General features: G+C 35.8%; 1 protein-coding gene across 8 annotated transcripts in view; it reads right to left on the bottom strand.

Annotated features, from left to right (window-relative positions):
- The window catches only part of Pdfr (Pigment-dispersing factor receptor), a 42572-nt gene that overhangs the window by 5545 nt on the left and 13909 nt on the right, over window positions 1-23118 (bottom strand). For all 8 annotated transcript variants that reach the window (XM_086835734.1, XM_086835735.1, XM_086835730.1 and 5 more), the window contains 2 exons: window positions 1299-1782; window positions 903-1013 (listed from right to left, as the gene is read on the bottom strand). In XM_086835734.1, the coding sequence (XP_086691860.1) occupies window positions 903-1013; window positions 1299-1758 (571 nt within the window). In that variant the 5' untranslated portion in view covers window positions 1759-1782. The remainder of the gene's footprint in view (window positions 1-902; window positions 1014-1298; window positions 1783-23118) is intronic.

The raw sequence follows: 23118 nt of genomic DNA, 5'->3' as shown, positions 1-23118 counted from the left end.
TTATTTTGTGATATTAATATAATAAATAATAGCTTATTAAATAGAGGATTTCTCACTGATACTTTGAAACACTTAAATATTAAAGGAAGAAAGGAAACTAACTTCGGGAAACCGAAATTTCTATACCCTTGCAGAGAAAATTTATCATAACTCAGTTAAAAATTGATTAATTTCAAATCGGAAAGCTGTTCTGTTTTGGGTTTTTTGTAGGTTAACAAATCTGTTTATTAATAATATCAATAATCCTAAGGAAAATATGGCTTATAGTGCAATAATACATTAAATTGCATACCAAATATCAATGAAATTTTAATATATCATTATTTTCTTTCAACCCTATTTAGATATAATTTTTTTCCCAGTGCACTGGCATTGCTTATTAAATACTTTTTGTTCCCCCGTGGTGTAAAATCGTTCGATTTGCGGGCCCAGGACATATCATCATCATCATCATCATCATCGGTGGGGTCGGAAACCCAGTTGGGATCGTAATTAAGCAATCGATGGCCAGCGGAGAGGCCCCCGAGCTCAGCTGGAGGCACACACCTGGCCAATGTGTGTGTGTGTGTCCACGCCCACCTTTGGCCCACTTTCGAAGTGACCTTTCCCCCCTCCAAGTAATGGGGTTAAGATTGGGGAGTACGGTTCCCTCATGCATGCAAATATTGAATTTCTCTCGTTGAATATGAAATCAAGTAATTGTTTTGCCCGTTTTCGTTTGGCAGTTGAACGGATTCCCAGCAAATGATCCGTATAATTGTTGCCGCCAGTTATATGTGTCCATATCCTTTACTGTTTAATTGCAGATTCACTAATTAAGCTAGGTTTATGGATGTAAGTGAGGCGACTTAAATGGTTGATTGCTCTTAAAATATAGTTAAGAATCTTGATTAATTACTTACTGCGCGTATCCACGCCATGATACCCGCCAGGACAATTCATCCTGGCCAGGACACCGGCCGGAGTTGGTGGCCAGCAGAGCAATGTGTCCCAAGTCCAGTTGCAGTAAAGGCCTATCGAAAAAAATATAAAATTATAAGAAAATATCAATTTAGATAGGGATAAAAAATCGATAAATCGATAACTTCCGCCATCTCGATTATAAATCGAGTTCCCCTTTTAACATTGCAGGAAAAGCCAATCGAAATAAAGGTAAATAATAAGAATATATCAATTCAGTTATCGATAAATCATCTTGAATGTAAATCAAGTTCCTCTCTTAACGTTTTAAATCCCCTTTAATTACACAAATTACTTAATTAATGAATTATGAATTCATTAAACCTCACATCACTCACCTGTCTGTGGCAGGGTGTAATTGGCAAATAACGCCGAACAGTTCTCATAATTGGTGGCTGCCGCCGATGCCAACGTTATATTCCATGGTGCGGTGGCATTGGCATTGGCCAATATCTGTTCCGGATCTGGATCGCGTAGCACTTCCTTCACTGTCGCCTCCAGGGCCATTTTGGCCACACTGGTGACCCCATCGAGGACGAAATTGGGATCCAGTGCATCGGCATCTGGCAGGGGTAGTGATTCGCCCGTTCCATTGTCATGCAGGAAGGGAATACGTCCGCCGCCAAGGACATCGTTTATGGGCAGCTGCGAGGATGTGGGCTCCAGCATAGATCCGGATGCGGATGCGGATGAGGATGAGGACGAGGATGAGGATGTGCTGGACTGGCGCAGCAGGCGAGTGAAGCGTTGAGCGGAAATGCCGCCGCCCGAGTCGAGAATGCTCGATAGTAGTGTCATATCGCCAAGGAAAGCATATTGCAACTGCAATAATCGATAAAAAATCGATATTGTTATCGATAAAATATTAAAGAAATATTTGTAAATGTATTTTTAAGTTTTCTTTCATTAAGAGCTTTATAAATGTAGGCCTAAACTTGTAATAGGATTTAATATACCATATAATATGGTACCTACTTAATAATATTCTTATTTTCTTCTTTGACTAAATATCGATTTCTTAAATTTCAATTATTTTTAATTAACTGGTGTGAACACATTCCAGGAAGCCGCGTGCTAAGTCAGATGAGTTCTGGAGCCTTGATTAGTTGCTTCCCCCGATACTTATGGGATTATAATATTATATATATAATGCTAGCAACCGACTTACTCCCCTCAGCTGCACCTGTCATTGTCCTTGGATTAGCATTTATTATCCAGAATGCATCTTCCATTGAATATTGAAACCTTTTCGCCTCCTATATCCTTCATCCTGCATCCTGCCTTCTGCTTCCGGGTCAGAGTTAATAGAAAGCTTATCGCACAATGCAAAACAACGCCAGAGATGCCTTTTGTTTACGGCTCTTTCAGAGATTTATGTATATATATATAGTAGAGGGGGATCGTTTTGTTAACGCAGTTTATGATTGCCCCTAATAAATGGCTAGATTATTTATAGTAAACATCACACTCAGCACACTTAACCCCCACACATCACAATTTATATAGAGAAAGAACACACCCATTGCATTCGCATTCGCATTCACAGTTCCATATCATTCACATCGACACCGATTTGCAGTCAGGGATTATGTCTGGACACATGGGGCAGGAGGAGAAAGGACGAAGCTGGGACTAAGCTGGGTGGTGTGATGGATTCCAATGAGTTGGCTATTTACAATTCCAAAGAATATCGCCATTGTCCGGTGGATAGGGGAATGCATAAGCAGTCAACCCTTGGAAAAAAATGCCAGACTAAAAAATAGACAAGGAGTCAGTCAAAGGATATGGATATACATTAACATTACTTCAGAGAGAGATATAAATCAATTTTGTACTTTATGTATTAAATATAAGATTTTCCAGAAATAGTTAAGAAAATACTATTAACTATATATGCTATAGATATAAGATAAACGGAATGTAAATTACAAAATTACAATTTCTTTTAGGTGAAAATATCAAGGCATTTCCGTTGCTGTTTGTTTCCGCTTATGGAACATGGAAACGGAAGGCCAAAGAGGAGGAGCAGCATGCCATTCCGGAGAATTGCGTAAACAAGTCATCCGGGTTGGTAGGATTTCGAGGATGGATGCCAGGATGCCAGGATGCGGCGGATGAATAGGTCGCCCAAGTCCTTCAATATTCCCCCCTCTGAAATGCCTTCGAGGGCATTTTATATAATTTCATAAGAATTTCAATTTAGTTGCATATCCAGGAAAGGATACTTATGTATAAAAAATACATCAAGTAAATACATTTTCTTTAAGTCATAACCAATGCCATATTTACATCAAAAAGAGTATTTACAGGTTTATTGCAGGAAATGTTTAAAAACCTGTTTAAAAAATAATGTATATAAATGCATAAAATAAGTACATTTCTTATAAGCCAAAACTAATACAATTTGTACTACAAAAAGAGTAAGATTTACTCTAAGAAATGTTTAAAAACTTATTAAAAAATAAAGTAAATAAATACATAAAAAAAAACATTTCCCATAAGTCAATAATAATACAAGTTGTACATAGCAAGAAGTATCTATTAGTTTTGATATAAGAAATGTTTCAATAATAATTCAATAATAGAAAGAAATATATTTACTATAGATACTTCTTAATATTGTAAGTATAATATTATACATTTTCTTGTTTTTAATATACTTTAAGATATACAAATTTTCAAGCTAATCTACACATACTTTTAATTTTTTTGAATTTTTAGTACAAATCAAATACATATTCATGTATTATCGATATATTGCCTATCGAAAATTAGCAAATAACATAATTAGAAACCACCATTATACATTTTCTTTCATAAAGAAATCTTCTATTTTTAAATTCCTGAAATTTTCACTCATACATATATATATATTTTATCCGTGTATCCGGATGATCATGATTAGTGAGCTTGGGCATGCCACTAGGCTTATCGATTCTAATCGATACTTATCGCTGCAGCGGCCCGAGTCTCGGGCGCGTTCGTAATTAAGCTAACTAAGCGCAAACTAAGCCACTCCAAAGGCAGCCGGCTCAAAGGATTCGTGTTTGGGATTGGGATTATTGCGTTTGGATAACTAACTGGAATGTGGGGCGACTGACGCCACCTCCTCAGGATTACGGATTCCGAGGCAGACGACGAGCACCGCAGACATTGGAGGGCAGAGACTCTGATTTGGGTCACTTGGCAGCAATTGCAGCGGCTTAAAGTGCGTCTAAAAAAGACCCGGTGGCAAGGGGTTAAGGGGCTAAGGGGTTAAGGGTGATGCTGACTCCTGGGAATCCCATTAAATACTTGGGTAATTTAGGGCAAAATGCTGTCAAGCGAATAAAGGGGGTTCAACGAGGGGGATTCCCCCAAAAAAAGTTTAAAAATCAATAGCAAAGGTCAAGGAGAGTTAGAAATTATAAAAACTTTAAGGAGAAATAGGTAAACATTATAAATGAAGAGATATATAATTTTTGAAAATTTATTTTCTACTAATTTCTTTTATATTTTGTATGATTTTAATGGTAAATTTAAATATACCCAACTCTTTGGAATTAATATCTTTAAAATAAATAAAATGAATATATAATAAAGTTTTCAATCGTTTCCTGAGTATTGTATTATTTTTATGCTTTTATATTTGTATTATTTACTAATACTTATAAATAATTTTCCTTTAGTTAAGAGTGAACCCCCAAGTTTCTGTAAAATTCCACCTGCTTCCTATAATTAATAGCTTGTAATAGCAAAAATTCTTACAAGACTTTCATAAACATAAATAAGATTTATTACCCCGTAGATAAATCATAGCCATAAAATAACTTTTAATGGCAAACAATCAACCAGCAATTGGTGTAAATAACAAAAAAACAAAATTCCCCAACACGTTGTTTGTAGTAAATTTAATTTGATATTTATACCCTTGCAGGGTATTATAATTTCAGTCAGAAGTTTGCAACGCAGTGAAGGAGGCACCTCCGACCATATAAAGTATATATATTCTTGATCAGGATCAACAGCCGAGTCGATCTAGCCATGTCCGTCTGTCCGTCTGTCCGTCTGTCCTTCTGTCCGTCTGTCCGTCTGTCCGTTTCTACGCAAACTAGTCTCTCAGTTTTAAAGCTATCTGAATGAAACTTTGTAGTTAGCCTTCTATATACTCTCACTCGTATATATGTCGGAACGGGCCGGATCGGACGACTATATCATATAGCTGCCATAGGAATGATCGGAAAATTTTTACAAAAAAAATTTTAACATTTTCAGTTTTCAATAGAATTGGATCAAATTTGAGATATAGCCATTTTACTATACTCTACAATTTTGTATAAAATTTTATGAAAATCGGACTACTATATCATATAGCTCCCATAGGAACGATCGAGAAATTAATACAATTAAAAATTATAACCTTTCAGTTTTCAACAGATTTTCATCAAATTTGAGGTGTAGCCATTTTATATTAGTCTTAAATTTTGTGGCAAATTTCATGAAAATCGGCCGACTATATCATATAGGTGCCATACAAAGGATCGTTTGATGTGGATGAAAAATGCAAATCAGTGAATGAAAAGCTGCAAATATAATATGTATAGGTGACTGAAATGAAAGCAGGTATTACTTCATTGTTTTTTAACACAAATATATATAATTTATATGGTATGGATTCCTAGTCATAGAATTTCTATCTGCAAGGGTATATAAACTTCGGCGTGCCGAAGTTAGCTTCCTTTCTTGTTTTATTTTTATTTCTGCCCTTCGGTTTTTAGGGCTCTCTTTTGTTTACTCGGTTTCATGCCGCTTGCCTCGGTTTAATAATTAATCAACTTACTTATGGAACAGCCACTCGTCGAATTTAATTATTTAAGACGGCCCCAAATACCACTGCTTATGGACTGTCAATGCAAGGCAAGGACATTCCAGGAGAGAGAAAACCCCGCATTAAGGACTCAATCGTTGGCATTAAAAAGTCATTGAGTATTGCGCCTAAAAACTGGGTTGATTGAGCCCATACAGTGTGTGTTGTGTGTGTGTGTGTAATCGATCGATTGTTTTAACAATTTTCATCGCCAAAAGTGCAGTCACATCACGAGGCCTCGATATTTCCCATGCTTTTCTTTCCATTTTCTAGGCCATGAAAGGGGGCGTTGGGGCGTGGCATTCTCGCCTATAAGTATGTATATTTCTTTGGCATAATTATGGCGCAAAAACACAAAAAAAAAAAACAGAAAAAGAAAAACCGAATAATGAACGAAAATGAATCTCAAGAGCTGCTCTATACCCCATTCATGGAGAGACGAAATGTATAGAATGGGCCAATGTTCGCCAACAAAAGGGTTGTGGAAAATCTGCGGCGAAGGGAAAATGTGGGAGGAAAACTTGGTGGGGGAGGGGTCTGGGTTGGGTTGGGGATTCGGTTAGGCTTCAACGCGACGCTATTTGAAAAGTTTTTCGCGCTATTTGACAAGCCAAAGGACTTTTCACTGCGGGTTTTCTTTGGCTGCCAGAGTACAAGTACAGTGCGTTATGAAAGGTATAAATTTAATTTATATAAATTTGTATTTCTTTGTTTTTTTAATATAGAAATAAAGAAATTTTCATTCAAGTATATGTACCTAATTTTTGACTAGTTATGGTTTTATTATTTTAATGAATTATATAAAAAGAAAGAATTTCTGTAAAACTCCAACTCGAATAATTGTGCCTAATTTATGCCTACCTATAGTTAGCAAGGTCATATTTTATGTGTGTCCTTTGCACAGCCACACTGTGTGATGCAAGGACAAAGGAACTTAAAATGTATGTTCTGCATTTATTTAATTGTTATATTAAATGAAGAACGCTTTTATTTAATAAAAAGAGAAAGTAAATATGCAAATAATTTACAAGCACATATTTCTGATAGACATTTATTACTTTTCTATGAAAAATATATCAACTGTATTTGTCACAAAGGAACAAATATTAAATTGGTTACATTTTTGTTGTTTATATTCAGACCACAACATATGCCACACACAGGTGTGAAATGCAATCATTTGTCAATTGCAATTATTTCAAGCATACCAAATGTGAGCGACAATTCGTTAATAGGGAAAATGGAACTTTGTGCAAATGATATTCCTTGACTTTCGATTCATATTTCTGCTTAATTTTGTGGGATTTATTACAAAACACACATTTAATTTAATTTAAAATTACACTTTGGTAAACATCAATTATTCACAAGCTCCAATGGCCATGAAACACATTGTAGTCTGGGCAAAAAGTCCAGACCACTTATTATTATTCGCTAGAAATTCTATAATAGTTGTTTATAATTTAAAGTAGATGAAAATAAGTTGAAAAATCGACAAAGTTAATTATTTTCCAAGTCAGTTTCCCTTAAACTTGGTTTAATCCAATTAGAAAAATAAGATCCACGCCAGTGATCCACAAAGTGGATCGTGTTTTCAGTTCTGGCCAAAAACAGCTGATATTTGTGACACTGCGGCATCCCCTTTTACGCCCACATGATGTGGGCCACATCGTCCATTTCTCTCTTCCGCCTTTTACTCCCCACTCCCGGCCGATCTATGTTAACGCTTTCCTTTCTGTATGTGAGCAGCTCTGTTAATTAATTTAACATTTTACATGAGATTGGTAACCCAATGGCGAAAATTCCAGCTATCTGTAAGCGTGTAGAACTGTTCTGTACGTGTGCAGAATGTAAACCTAACATGGACTGTTAAGTTCCAGGAGCATTGCCAACAGAACGGACGAACACAAAAGGAAAAAAAAATCGCGAAAAACGGCACGCCTGAAGATCGCTCCTGGAAAAAATTGAAATACGGGAAAACCAGCGCCGGAAAAACGCGGAAAAGTGGTGAAACTTAATAAATACAGTGTGCTGCATCAGTGGGAAGTGATAGTTTGCGGGGGCAAGTGCGGAAAAGCCCCAAATCAAAATCCGGGCCGCTGCCGTGTATTTTGTTTTTGTGTTTGTATGTATCTGCGCAGCCGAGATCAGTGCGTTGCCTTTGGCTAGTTTTTGTTGTTTTTTTAAGGTGAATTAAGTGTGTGTGTGTGCAATAACTTCTAATAAGAAGGTTATCTGTTTGTTTCCCTTCTTTTTGCGACGTTGAGGAGCTGCAGCAACAACAATGCAAGCGAGTGAGTGCAACAACAACATTTTCATTTTCGTCTTATCCTCGACTTTCTGTTGCTTGGCGCGCGCTTTTTTTTTCGCCGCTTGTCCCTGGCTTTGCTTGCTCTCTCTCTCCCTCTCTCTCTCTCTGGAAAGAGGGTGCCAAGAGCGGGAGAACCGTTTTAGGAATACGATCCGCTCTCATGGTTCTTTATTTTGGCATGTGGAAGGTGGCTGCGTTTGTTTAGCTTTTTTTCGGTGCATTTTAATGCGTTTTCAGGGCGCTACAATTTGAATTAAAAGATGAAGGAGTTATTTTCGACCATATAATGTATATATATGCCAAGAATGTACAAGGACACAGGTGTGAAATGCAATCATTTGTCAATTGCAATTATTTAAAGCATACCAATTTGTTAATAGGAAAAATGGGACTTTGTGTAAATGATATTCCTTGACCTTGGATTAATATTTCTGTTTAATTTTGTGGGATTTATTAGAAAACACACAAAATTACAATTCGGTAAACATAAATTATTCACCAGCTCCAATGGCCATGAAACGCACTGTAGTCTGGGCAAAAAGTCTAGACCAATTAGGGGCAACAAAGGATTTTCCCAATTGAAAGTTTTGGCAAATGTTTAAGCAGCAGTAGCGGTAACTTATATAACTGAGCAATCATCATCGTCGGGGGAAGGAGCGTTCACCTTAAATTCGGGGACATCAAGGGCAGCAGCAGCAGCATCTGGCGCATCCTTAAATGCGGATCCAATCGGGGGCCTGTGTCCCCAGCTTCTAGTTACATCACCTTTTCTGGCCAGGACCTTAAAGCATTCCTGCTACAACCAGTGTCGAGTGGGCGGTGCGGTGCAGTGCTGTGCTTTGCCTTTGTCACCGCAGGACATTTGCCGCTTGGCTGAGCCACTGCAGCTGCTTATACAATTTGGCATTGAAACTGCCACTGTTTGCAGTTAGCTACACTGGCAGAAATTGTTTAGTATTTTCTAAATAAATTTTACAAAAAACAAAACCAAATAGACAAATACTTCTACCTAAACTAGTTGGAAATTCAATTTAAAAGTGAACAAACAGAATGTTGTAGTATAGAATTTGGTAACTTGCTTATTTATTTCATATTTTTGGGTATTATAATTTCAGCCAAAAGCCTTAAACTCAATGAAGGAGGCATTTCCGACCCTATAAACTATATATATTCTTGATCAGCATTAACAGGCGAATCTTTCTAGGCATGTTTGAAAGAAAAAAATTTTTATGATTTTTTTTTTTAATTTTTAAGGGGTTTTATCCTTAAAATTATAGAAAAATTGAGAAAAAAAATTTTAAATTTTAAAAATGTACAATTGGTATGCAGATTTGTTAACCTAATAAAAACTAACATAGGACAGCTTTCCGATTGAAAATTAATAAATTTTTGACTGAGTTATGATGGATTTTCACTGCAAGGGTATAGAAATTTTGGTTTCCCGAGGTTATACCATTACAGGGTATTATAACTTCATTCAGAAGCTTAAAACTCAATGAAGGAGGCATTTCCGACCCTATAAACTACATATATTCTTGATCAACATCAACAGGCGAATTGATTTGGGGTATTTTTAAAATGTAAACCAAGTTTTTAAATTTTTTCAACAATATAAGGGATTTTATCGTTAAAATTATCGAAAAATTCTGAAAAAAAATTTAAAATTTTCTACATTTTTAATTGAGTATGCAGTTTTATAAACCCTATAAAAACTAACACAGGACAGCTTTCCGAATTGAAATTAATGTTATCTTGGCTTAGTTATGAGATTTTCAAACTTTGATTTTTCGAAAATATTGTCATATAAAAATATCGATTCATAAAATTCGAATATTTGATGCTTCCTTACTATCGATTTCCGATTCGAAGAAGACTGTTAGGTTTCTCTATTACCTCCGGTTTATATTTTATATTTTACTAATATTTATAAATTTGTATTTAATGTAACAGTTTTCAAATACTTTTCTTGAACTTCTTCCCAGTGCATTTAACTGCTGCTGTGGTTTTTCTTTTCGCACGGTTTAGTTTCTTCTTATTCTTTTGGTGGACCTTGAATCGATGGGAATGTCTTGGTCCAGGCCAGGCTTGTAATTGAATAACTGAATATCTAGCACAAAAAAATAAATAAAGGCTGCGGAGGAAAATTCTAATAAATGTGAAAAGATAAAAGCAGGGCCACTTTCTCGCCTCGTCAAGTTCAATGTGAATATTCCGCATTGAAATACATTTTGACAGGCCGAGCAGATTTTGACAGCTCGTCAAGTTGTTCTGTGCCTTGCCATTGAGTTTTTCCAACGCCCTTCCGCCTCCCGGAAAATGCCTGTCAACCTGGCAGCCTGTGTGTGTGTGTGTGTGTGAGTGTGTGCAACTGTTGCATTACTGATTACTCCCCCTGTCGTTTCTGTTGTTCCGCTTCTCTGCTGTGCAATTTGCCAGATTGACACTCTATAAATCAATATCGGAAGGAATCGAATCGAAGCGGCCTAGGAAGCAGCACTTACTGCCAGTTGGCACTGCCAGTTACAGTCGCCATAATAAATATGGTGCCAGGTTACACCAGTGTCAGTATGTTCACCTGTACCAAAGCCAAAGTCAATGCCAGTGTCAGCGTCAATGCTACACCAGAAATATGTACTCCAAAAGATGTTTTTTCTTTAGTTTTTTATCAAGAATATATAATATAATAATATAATAATATCAATCAAAATATCCTTTTCAATTATTTGTGTCTAAATAAGGCATGGTCACACTCTGCTTAGTCAGCTAGCACAGTCACACTGTGTGATGCAGGATTAATTGATTATTTCTTTATTTTACTTGTAAGTTAATAAATGTTATTATTTTATTCATTTTTCTTTTGTAATGCGTGTTTGTTTCAGTGTAAAGCTTTAACAAAAGACGCTTGAAAGGGCCTCAATGAATAAAATATGCTCAATAGATTATTTGTCCTTAAATGGCCAGACATTTCAATGCAATTTTGTGGCTTGTTCTTGTTTTCTTGTATTTTTTTTTTGTGAAAGAAACTTGAGAAAACAATAGAATTTATCGCATTGTTTAAGCTCTGCTCCATTTTGCCTTTCAATTTGCTTGTTTCCACCTTCAATTAAATGACAATTGAATGTAAGTGGATTGTTAACTCTGTCATAATCAGCTGCAATTTTATGCCCCATTTGGTAGAATGTGAGTTCCTTAGGCCAATACCTGTCTGCATTCATTCAGTCAATGTTGTTATGTAAGGAATTCCATTATTGTTTGGGCCATTCTGTTGCGTCACTCGATAGGCTCGACAGATAGGCTTCTATTCAAAAAACAAACCTTATATAATGTAGGAAGAAGTTCAACGACCAAGCCAAATCGGAAATTGCCTTATGCAAACAGTTTGGCTTACATAAACCTAGAGGGCAGGCGAAATCATTCGTTTACAGCATTACTTAATAATAAGCCAACTGACCCAGTTGCATAAGGTTTATTCAAATTTGCAGAGCTTTAACATGGGCCACCTGTTGATGGGGGCCAAGAGAGGTTCATTCGTTCATTTTGTTGGCTGTTTGCTCTCGTTCACCTCGACGCTGTGGCCCAGGGTGCTGGCAGATTGGCAGCCCGGCATTGGCCCCAAATTGGCTGGCTGGCTGGCATTCCGCCATCCCGGAATCCCTCCGATTGAACCCAGCGACCCCTCCCCACTAAGCTCTGGCCACCAAGGAAATTCTTTACTCGTTAGCCGGGCGCACAAGTCGCACACCAGACCTTGACAACGCGGCAACAGGATCTGCGAGTTTTTCATCGCCCAAACCTCAGCACATTGCCATCTACACGGATGAAAAAAATTAACACAAAAAAAAAAGATGTCATCATTTAGTGACTAATTTATGCCTAGTTTTTGCTAGCAGGGTCACACTGAAAGAGACAAAGTCACACTCTGTGTAGTTAAGTCTATATTCTTATGTTTATAATCCTGTTATAATATTTAATAATATGTTCCTATAACGTTTGTCTGAAAAATAATATGAAATAGGGTTCAATTTTTGAGTTTTAAATAACAAACAACAAAGCTAATTACATTTTTTATGTATTATTAATATTTAATCGGCTTTATATAGTTTTATTTAAAACTTATTGTTCGCCGTGCACTCTTGTTGTAGTTTTTTAATTTTATATTTGGCAGACTGCCAGAATAATTCTCGTAACTCTCGTTTTGGTTCGTTGGCTGATTGTTGTGGTCGCCAGCTTCCCCCCCCATCGTTTCCCTTCTGGTTTTCCGCTTTTCAGGCTTTTCCCTGCCCCCTGTAACTGTATCTGCATCCCGTATCTGGTGTGTTTTGTATCTGTGTACCTCAACCTGTGCCTGTGCTTGATTTGCGTCTCGAATGACATAAAATTAATGAATTGCTCCTAATTGTTGCATAATTATGTTGTTATTTGCTGGTACCCCACTCCACTTTCGGCTCTCTCCATTATTCTCATCAATTTCATTACATTACGTTTTCATGGTCGATTCATTTGTTCATCTGTCAAAGCCAGGACAAGGGTTCGACGAAGTGTGTGTGCGTTATACAACCTGGTCGAAGGACCTGCCTTTGGAGGAGGTCCTTAGCCCTAAGCAGATGTGACTGCTGCTTCCAAGACTCTTTGGGCGCAACACTGGCCAACAAAATCAGAGATTTTCCAAAAACTATATTAAACTTTATTTGAATTTAAAGACTTTAAATATTTTAAATTAATTTATAAAGATTATAAATCAAACTTTTAAATAAAATATATTATACACAGTAAGGGTGATTTAATACACTTCGTATTATCCTTTGAATATAGATTAAAAGTTTACAGTTAGACAAGCTTTTTATTAAATCAGCAACTTTCTACGACTTCAATTTGTTTTTTTGTTTCAATTAAATTTAATTCCAACTTTAGTTTGAACCAAAACTTTGTTGTCGATGCAAATTTAAAACTCTACTCAACTCAATATCTTAATTAAATGGCAACTATTTAATCAGACCCTTGTTTTCCAGTGTAAATGTGTGTGTGGCAGGAAAATTTCCCCCTTTTCCTGGCTACACATTTTTCTTTTGATTATTTTCATTTCTTGGCAAAAAAAGGCGTAGCGGAAATATGTATTCATCAAATTGCGACAGAAAAGCAGTTGGAAAACCTTTTTGCGGTAATGGTTGTGAGTGGCAGAAGTGGGGAAGAGATTTTTCGAAGGTGTTCGAGACAAATAAATAAACTTGGAACACGGTCATTCTTGGTTTATTGCGAAAATATATACACAATAAAGCCTAAATTCAATTCGAAGTTGACCAAAATCTAAGCATTTCCCAGGATAGATCCTCCTGAAATCCCCCTGGGGAAATCAGAAAGGGTGAACATTAATTTTTCCTATGGCAGCTATATTATATAGCCATTAGGAATTCTATAATAGTTGTTTATATTTTAAAGTAAATGCAAATAAGTTGAAAAAATGGAAAAGTTAATTATTTTCCAAGTCAGTTTCCCTTAAACTTGGTTTAATCCAATTAGAAAAATAAGATCCACGCCAGCGATCCACAAAGTGGATCGTGTTTTCATTCCTGGTCAAAAACAGCTGATATTTGTGACACTGCCACATCCTCTTTTACGCCCACATCGTCCATTTCTCTCTTCCGCCTTTTACTCCCCACTCCCAGCCGATCTATGTTAACTTACGCTTTCCTTTCTGTATGTGAGCAGCTCTGTTAACTAATTTAACATTTTACATGAGATTGGTAACCCAATGGCGAAAATTCCAGCTATCTTACGTGTAGAACTGTTCTGTACGTGTGCAGAATGTAAACCTAACATGGACTGTTAAGTTCCAGGAGCATTGCCAACAGAACGGACGAACACAAAAGGAAAAAAAAATCGCGAAAAACGGCACGCCTGAAGATCGCTCCTGGAAAAAATTGAAATACGGGAAAACCAGCGCCGGAAAAACGCGGAAAAGTGGTGAAACTTAATAAATACAGTGTGCTGCATCAGTGGGAAGTGATAGTTTGTGGGGGCAAGTGCGGAAAAGCCCCAAATCAAAATCCGGGCCGCTGCCGTGTATTTTGTTCTTGTGTTTGTATGTATGTATCTGCGCAGCCGAGATCAGTGCGTTGCCTTTGGCTAGTTTTTGTTGTTTTTTTAAAGTGAATTAAGTGTGTATGTGTGCTATAACTTCTAATAAGAAGGTTATCTGTTTGTTTCCCTTCTTTTTGCGTGTTTTCGTGCATTAAATCGACGTTGGGGAGCTGCAACAACAACAATGCAAGCGAGTGAGTGCAACAACAACATTTTCATTTTCTTCTTATCCTCGACATTCTTTTGCTTGGCGCGCGCTTTTTTTTCGCCGCTTGTCCCTGGCTTTGCTTGCTCTCTCTCTCTCTCTCTGGAAAGAGGGTGCCAAGAGCGGGGGAACCGTTTTAGGAATATGATCCGCTCTCATGGTTCTTTATTTTGGCATGTGGAAGGTGGCTGCGTTTGTTTACCTTTTTTCGGTGCATTTTAATGCGTTTGCAGGGCGCTACAATTTGAATTAAAAGATGAAGGAGTTATTTTCGATCATATAAAGTATATATATTCTTGATCAGCATTAACAGCCGATTCCGTCTGTCATGTATATAAATATTAGTGCCTCAATTTAAAAGCTAGCTGAATGAAACTTTGCAGTTAGTCCTCTATATTCTCTCACTACTATATCGTTACTTTTTTTACTACTATAAAAACTTAAATTATACATTTTCCTTGAAGACTTGACCAGTTTTCCTTTATGTTTTTCTTTACTTAAAATTAATTGCGAAATCAATCACTGCAGAAGGCAAACGAAATGTATGGCCAATGGTAATTGGCCAAGTCAAAAGCAAGGCGAAAGTGAGGGTAAAGGGTAGAACTGCAGTTACTTAAAGTTATTTCTTTTTATTTTCAACGAATGGTAATGGAATCCGGATTAAGAATTAAGGATCAAAAGAACGACTGCTGTTGACCAGGTGGCTGAAGGCGGGGATTAAGCCAATTGAGTGGAGTGCCTGGCCGGGGATTGCCTTAATTGAGGCCGGGCGAAGGGTTAAGTGTCAAGGTCGTGGGGTCGAAAAGCTTACTTGGCTAACAGCTGACTGTGACTGTGACTGTGACTGTGACTGTGACTGTTCTGGGCTAATTGCCCTCGCTGTATCTACGCCTACGAAGCTTTGCATAAATTTTCGCTAGCATTTTGCATTCCTCATTTTCCATTTTCCGCATTTTCCATTTTCCATTTTGCATTTTGCATTTCGCACATGTGGCATGCACTAAGTGGCTGGCCGTCCTTAACCGCACCTCCTTTGGCATTCCCTTTGTGTGTGGCCCCTTGGCCAAGCTGCTTACTGCCTGGCTGGATCCATATATGTATATAATGCATCCCAGTATCCGCTATAGCCACTGCCAACCGTATCATTTCAGCGAGGAGGAGGAGTACGAGGAGGAGGCGGAGGCGGTGGTTGCTTTCTGCAAAAAAATTACGTAGCACACTTTGCTGCGCTTTGGTTTCCGTTTGCTGTTTTCCATGGTTTTTTTCGGGGGTTTCCGTTCGGTTGCCCGGCTTTTCGCCGTTTTTCCACGCTCTTCTATTGTGTCAGTTACACTGGGAGAAATATTGGGTTGTTGTTTCTTAATTATATATATTTATATTTACATAAAATTTAGATATTTTGATTATTTGTTGTGTTTAATTTGCTTAATATTAATATTTCCATTAAAGTTTATTATTTATTAGTATTTTTACAAAGTTAGGTAAAACACTTATACTATTTATTATTAACTTTAATGAAATAATCATTTTTAAATAATTAAAGCACAATAAATATTTTCTACATTTTTATTTATTTATTATTTACTACAATTTTTAAGGTAACAATAACTTTAACCTGAAAAATCTATATTTTTTTAAAAAATGTACAGTTTCGTTGAGTTTCAATTTATGTTTTTCGTTAGCAAAATTGATTGAAATTAAATTTTCTTTTAAATTAAATTTTCTTTAGATCATTTACTAAAAGTATACATTTTCCTTAGTTTAATAAATATTTTTTATTATTGGAAATTTATTTTTGAAGGTTCTTGGTAATATTTTTTTAAGGTTTACCCTTACAGAGGGTATTATTATTTTTAAACAGTGAAGCAGACATTTCCGACCCTATAAATCATATATATTCTTTATCAGCATCAACAGGCGAATCGATCTGGGCATGTTTAGAAGAAAACAAATTTTTTAAAATTTTTTCTACATTTTTAAAGGGGTTTCATCATAAAATTTGCCAAAAAAAATGGAAAATTTTTTAAAGTTTTTTAAATATAATTTGAGTATGCAGATTTATTAACCTTCTAAACTAAAAACTAGGAAAACTTTCCGAATTGAAATTATTGCATTTTTGACTTAGTTATGAACATTTTCAACTTCGACTTATGATCCAAACTTCAAGGGCATTAAAAACTTCGGCTTTCCGAACATAGCTTCCTTTTTTGTGCATTTTTTTTTTGAAGTTTCTTATTCTTATTAATTTTTTTACATGTACTTGGGATTATCATAACTGTGGCTGACTTGGTTTTTACAAAACCACATTCAAGATGGAAACTCTGTTCCAACAAGTCAACATAAATACAGCAAAGAGAGGAATATAGTATATATATAAACTTATATACTATATACATAAATCTTGGCTTAAGCTTGCCAGTGGATATGAGGGTCTTTAGTGAGAGATAATTTCTTGGGATAATATTCTTAAAATCCTTTGATATTTGGGTAATAACTCAAATACAAGTAATAATTTGTTGGAATAATGGTTACTTCCCTCTCTATACACCAAGTTTAAGTTGAATATTAGTTTATTAAAATTACTAAAACTCGAACTGAAGTTTATTTTTCAACATAGAAACTCTATTAATTTTTCCACAAAATAAATTATGGTTTGAGACACAACTATCTGCCAATTAAGAGAGCGAAATTAGAACTCCGAGAGGGAAAAAGGATAAAGCTGGTAGTGTTTTCTAATTTCCGCAAAAAGCCGCAACTACTGAGATCGGTGGCAAGCTGCAACCTTGGTCCGTTGTGAGGTAACCAAGGGAGATAAATAAATGCCTGGGCAAGGACGAGGCAGCCAGTTGTTTCCAATTGAGCTGATAAGGGATAAAGGACAAGGATGCTGACCTGGCTAATTGGACACCCTCTGATAGAAGTAGTTGTAGTAGTTAACGCTTCGATTAATTTTTCGCCTGCTAATTGCATCAATTGCAGCAAAGTGCGGCCCGCACGCACGCACCACATGGCGTATGATTAATATCTCTCTTGGTGAAAACTCATTACGCATACGCAACGGCGACCGCAAAACAATGCGGGCTTCAAAAGCAAATCAATGCCTCTGACATAATCGCACACACAGAAAAGGGAAACCCCCACCGTAAACGGTATAAAAAAAATAAATGTTAATCAAATAAATTCGTATAAATTTTTTTTTTGGTTTCCAAATGAGTTTGTTGATTGTCCATCCTATCGATTACAGCAATCAGATTATCAATTAAGCCCCGAAGACCGTTTCTATTACATCTTGATGTGGCAATCTGGTTTTCCTTTTGCTTTTTCGCCCCAATTAAAGTCGATTTTTTTCGCTTTTTTCGTTGTTAAATGATTTCAATTGTTGTCAATGTATTTTTTTTGTATTTCTTTATTGAGCAACGCAATTTGATGATTAATTGTGTGCTTCTCATGCTTCCCATTTTTTCTTCACTTCAATAATCACATTTTTACCAATTTCATTGATTTTAGGGCTTTAATCTTGGGGTATTTAAATTAAGGGATACTTTAGGTGGAGGAAAGGGAATATATATAGGAAAATATTAACATATGTAGTTTATAAAGAAAAACAAAAATAAAGGTTTACTTACATAAGGATCACAGAATATATATTATATATGAATTTATGCTATTATTTATCTCATTATATACAAAATTTAATTATTTTTGAAGTCAAGCTTATACTTTATTCACTTATTTATATACTCTTGTTAAAAATTAATTCTACTACCCCAGAAAACCCCACCTTTTGTCCTCAAATTCATCCCCAAAGTGAAAGTTCGAAGTTTTCTTCGCTAATCACCGAAATCGACAAGAGTTCTCCTTTCCTCTTTTCGGTTAACAATGGATCCAAGGATCCAAGAATATATTTTTGCTGCGCTTTGCATTTTCCACACACACACACACACACACTCTAAACACGCTTTTCCGACGAAGCTAAGACAAAGGGCCACGAAAATATCAGACAACGCCAAGAGGCGGGCCCACGCCCCCATATTGTTCTATCTGTCTCTCTTTTTTAACCATTATGCATTATATATGTATGTTGTTCTTGTTGTTATTATTGTTATTATTATGACCGGCCGACCAGGCCAAAACTGTTGCATTGTTCCGGCTACGCAATCCACGAAATAAAAAAGTAACAACAAAAAACGAAAACAAAACAAAATACACAAGATACAATGGGGCAGGGGGCACTTGCCACATTTATTTTTTTTTACTGCTGAGGGGGAGGAGGGGTTAGCCGGAATCCGGTCAAGACAATGCGGCTATGAAATGTTATATCCCGAGTCCACTGTAATCGCAATATATCTTTAATCTCGCTGGCACAGTGGGTGGCATCAGGAGATATACATTTAAATCAACTATTCCATTTAATTATTTAATTATTTGCTTAAGAAAACTTTTTACTAGGGCCGTATAGAAAGAGAATTAATTCATTATGATACCAAAAATATCATTAATTTCATTATATCACCATTTCAAATAGAAAAAAATATAGAATTTATTGTTAAAATCTTAATATTATTAAACAATTCTCCAATAAATGTTATACCATTTATTTGGTTTATTGAAAATTAGTGGACTAATCGTTAAAGTATTGATGTCGGGATGTAAACGTGATGTAACAGATGTAAATATTGTTTTCAAAATGAAATTGTAGCATATTTTAAGGACCTTTTTTGGTATTTTTTTTTGCAGAGATTTATTTTTATTGGCCCCAAAGTCACTGTTCCCCATTGTAAGTCTGTGGGGTGGTGTGGTGACGTAGTCGCTTGGCCTACCATTTATGTTAATCAGTAGAGCAGGACAGAAGGCAGCTTTCCAACATGTTTGCACATGCTTAAAATGTTCCATTTGCCGGGGTTAGACAAAGAGAGAAAGATAGAGAGAGAAAGAGAGCGAGAGAGAGAGATAAAGATAGGGACAGAGGCAGGCATAACTTGTTCTACATGTAAATGAGATGTTGTTAAAAAGTAACGGCATATGTTTGCATGTGCCAAGTGTGGCCATGTGGCCGCGAAAATAGTGTGACCTTGATCTTGAGCGAATGCATGGATTCAGCAGTAAAAAATGTATTTAAAAAAAGAGTTATATATAAGCACTTTAAACATATATATAAGCACTTTAATAACTATGAATTAAATCCACTAAGAACAAACTATGCAAAGTAGCAAGCTTTGAAACTCTGAATAATAAACTGAGCTACTTAATAAGTGCATTCCTTGAATTGCTCTATTGCCTGTATTATTTGCATTCTTTTTCCTCCGCCTTCCATCTTCTTGCTTTCTTTTTTCTTTTTTTTTACTTTCTGTTAGCCCCGTTTTCACCTTCTTTACCCCCTGCTTTCTTCGCGGTTTGTCTGGGAAATTGAATCGCTTTTATTGGATCCTATTACTTTGCCATTTATTTTCAAATATACCTTCCACTTGGGGGCCACTCTGCGTTGGGGGTATCCAGCTGCGAATTCTCGATGAAACTGGCCGAAACGATTGCCAATTCAGAAGTTGGCTGACAGAAGTGGCACAAGTTTTGCAAAACTGCACTCGAAAAGAGCCATTCGACTTGACTGTTGCTATTTCTGTCTTTCTATTTTATTACTCTCTCTTTCTGTAAAGTTTTTAATTATTATTTGTACTTTTTATTGTATTTTTATGTATTTCTTGTGTATTCATTTTATGTATTTTTTATATAGGCCTAGTGAAATGGCCGCCAAAATGACCATCGGCGGTTGGCCGAGTTTTCTTTTGTCCTTGGAGTGATTTTTCTCTTTCCTTGCACTAAGAATAGGGGTATATATGGGTTGGTATAAGGTTAAAATAATATTGAACCTGTAGGTATGCTATGATTTTTTAATCAAAAGAAAATTAGCTAGCATATCTGGTAATTTCTTTTATTTTTGAAGAGTTTTGTGATGTAGAAAGGGATTAGAAACTAAAGAATACATTTAACTTATTTACGAAAAGTCTGAAGTATTTCTAAATAATAATTACTGGGCATTATATGGGAAGTAATTTACTTCAAGAAGTTTCTTAAGTGTAGAAAAAATAGAAAAATGAATTAAAATTAAATACGTAATGGAACTTTTAAGTATGAAATGTTTCTAAACATGAATTACCGTATATAACTTGCATATTTTAATCATTTTTTGAAATGATATTAACTAGAAAATAAATGAGCAATAATTGGAAGCAAAATCACCGGATATTAAATGGGTACTGTTTTAATTTAAAAATACTTTTGAATGTTGAATAAAATATTCAAAAGACACAAACAAAATTATAATAAATTTTATTTTATTTTGAGTAGAATTGAACTAAGCTTTGATTCTAAAAATTACTGGGTATTCCCTGGTCGTTTCTAATATTATTTGTATCCCTTTTTTTATGGCTTTCGCTTCGCATTTCGCAGACGATGATGATGACGGCGGGACTAGGCCTGCCAACCAAATTCAGCGTTGACCTTGCCACTTGCTTTGTGAAAAACTATAAATCCTGCACACACACACACACACACACGCACACACATAGACAGCTGACCGCGTTATGCAATGGCGTGTGGGTGCTCGAGTGTGTGTGTGTGTGTGTGTGTATGGGCATTCTTAAAGCCATTCGCCTTTTGGCATTTAATTAACTTTCTCGGTTTGCTCGACATACACAGCTTCCTTTTTCTGTTTTTTCTGTTTTTTCTGTTTTTTGCGTCCTTTGTGGTAGGTAATAAATATTTATGAGTCAAATTAATGTAAAAATAATTCAAGCACTTAATTAGAGTGTTCTGGGTAGCCTTTAAATAATAATTAAGAAGGGTATACATTTCTTAAAAAAAATAAACTAATAAAAAAGAAGTTATAAATTAAGAAACCATATTGAAAACACTCGTTATTCCATCCTTTTTTAGCAACAATAGAAAACACATTATTTGAAAACATTTTTGTGTTACAAAAATGAAATTCTATCTCAAGTGGCTTTCAAGGAAAAAGAGAAAGCCAAAGGAAAAATCCGGTATGAATGAATGAAAACCTATGGGGAAAATACAGGCAATTTTTGCCTTAGCCGCCGGCTGTTTGGCTTAGACCCTTAAATATGTTGCCAAATTAAGTTGAGAAGTCAGCTTATAGTTTGCGGCCCCAAAGGGAATTGGTTATGAGTGGCCCAAAGTGCTGCACACACCACACACACACACACACACACAGCACCTGTGTTGCATGCAAATTTCGCACAGCAAGTTAAGTGAAATTAGCGAAAACTATGCCGCCGCCAAGAGACAAGTTGCCATTTGAGTGCATTTTCCAGGCGAATTTTCATCATAATTTTAAGGCAGGAAATATGATTCAAAGCAAGATTTCACTAATATGATGTTGAGCATTTTGAATTTTAATAGTAATACTTATTATTTTTTATGTTCATTTGATTTCTTGTTGTGATACTCCATTTCTGGGAACATTTTGCTGGCATTTTGCATTGAGTGTTGTCTCCTTTTAATTGCCTTCTTAGCTCATTTTCCGACAGGGAAAGCAGGGAAAGCGGGGGAAAGTAAAGGGAACTATAACTGCTAGCTGGCAGTAGCTCCTGGAAGTGGTCCTGACAGCAACTTTCATTTGACATTCGTCTCTGTCGCTGTCTTTGTGGTGTCCTGGCAATTGCAATTTGCCAATTATGTTATGCATGCCATGTGCAAGGACAACTGGCGAGGATGTGCATAAATTAAGGATCGCAAGTGGCTGGAATGGGGCTGCTGCTCCTGCTGAAGCTGCTGCTGATGCTGATGCTGCCACTTTTGCTGCTCTAATGGCGTCGATTCAATTAGAAATTCCCGGCAAAATAATTGCCATGGCAGCGCACAGCACAAACGAAATTAACAATAAGTCAGTCAGTGTGAGTCCGGAATGCAGTCCTTGGTTAACTGCTCCATTGCATTTCTCTTTAACTCTTTTTTTTTTTTTTTTTTTTTCAAAATTCAACATTTCCATAAGGAGAAGTTTGTTTTTTGGGATGCAAATATGTGTATTTTTAAGGAGAATATATATGGAAGAAATCTGGTTCAAAGTTCCAGTAGAGATTTGTAATTATTTTAAAACAATGCCTAAGATGGGCCACAAATTAACGATATAAAATACTCGCACTCTTTGGAATGGATTTTTATCGATATGACTAATTTTTGGACAAAATAAAAGCTTAAAAAACTCATAACTCATCCAAAAGTACTTTAATTTTAATTCTGAAAGCTGTCCTATGTTAGTATTCATTAGGTTAATAAATCTTCATACTCTATTTAAAATGTAAAAGAATTTAAATTTTTTTCGATTTTTTTTTGACAATTTTAACGATGCGACCCCTTAAAAAATGTTGAAAAATTGAAAACATAAAAATTGCTCCCTAAGATGGCTAGATCGATTCCCCTGTTGATGCTGATCAAAAATATATATGATTTATAGGGTCAGAAATGACTCCTTCCCAAGTTACAAGCTTCTGACTGAAACTATAATACCATTCTTTGAGTTTATATTTATCGATAATTTTATATGACAATTTATCTAAAAATCAAAGCTTCAAAAATGTATAACTCATTCAAAAATGCATTAATTTTAATTCGGAAAGCTTTCTTATGTTAGTTTTTATTAGTTTTATAAATCTGCATACTCAATTTAAAATGTAAGAAAATTCGATTTTTTTAATGAAATTT

Source organism: Drosophila serrata, unplaced genomic scaffold, assembly GCF_035046125.1.
Source record: "Drosophila serrata isolate PLE 108 unplaced genomic scaffold, ASM3504612v1 contig_276, whole genome shotgun sequence".
In the NCBI taxonomy this organism is placed as follows: Eukaryota; Metazoa; Arthropoda; class Insecta; order Diptera; family Drosophilidae; genus Drosophila; species Drosophila serrata.
The sequence above is the reverse complement of the archived record's forward strand: the minus strand, read 5'-3'. Positions and strand labels throughout refer to the sequence as shown.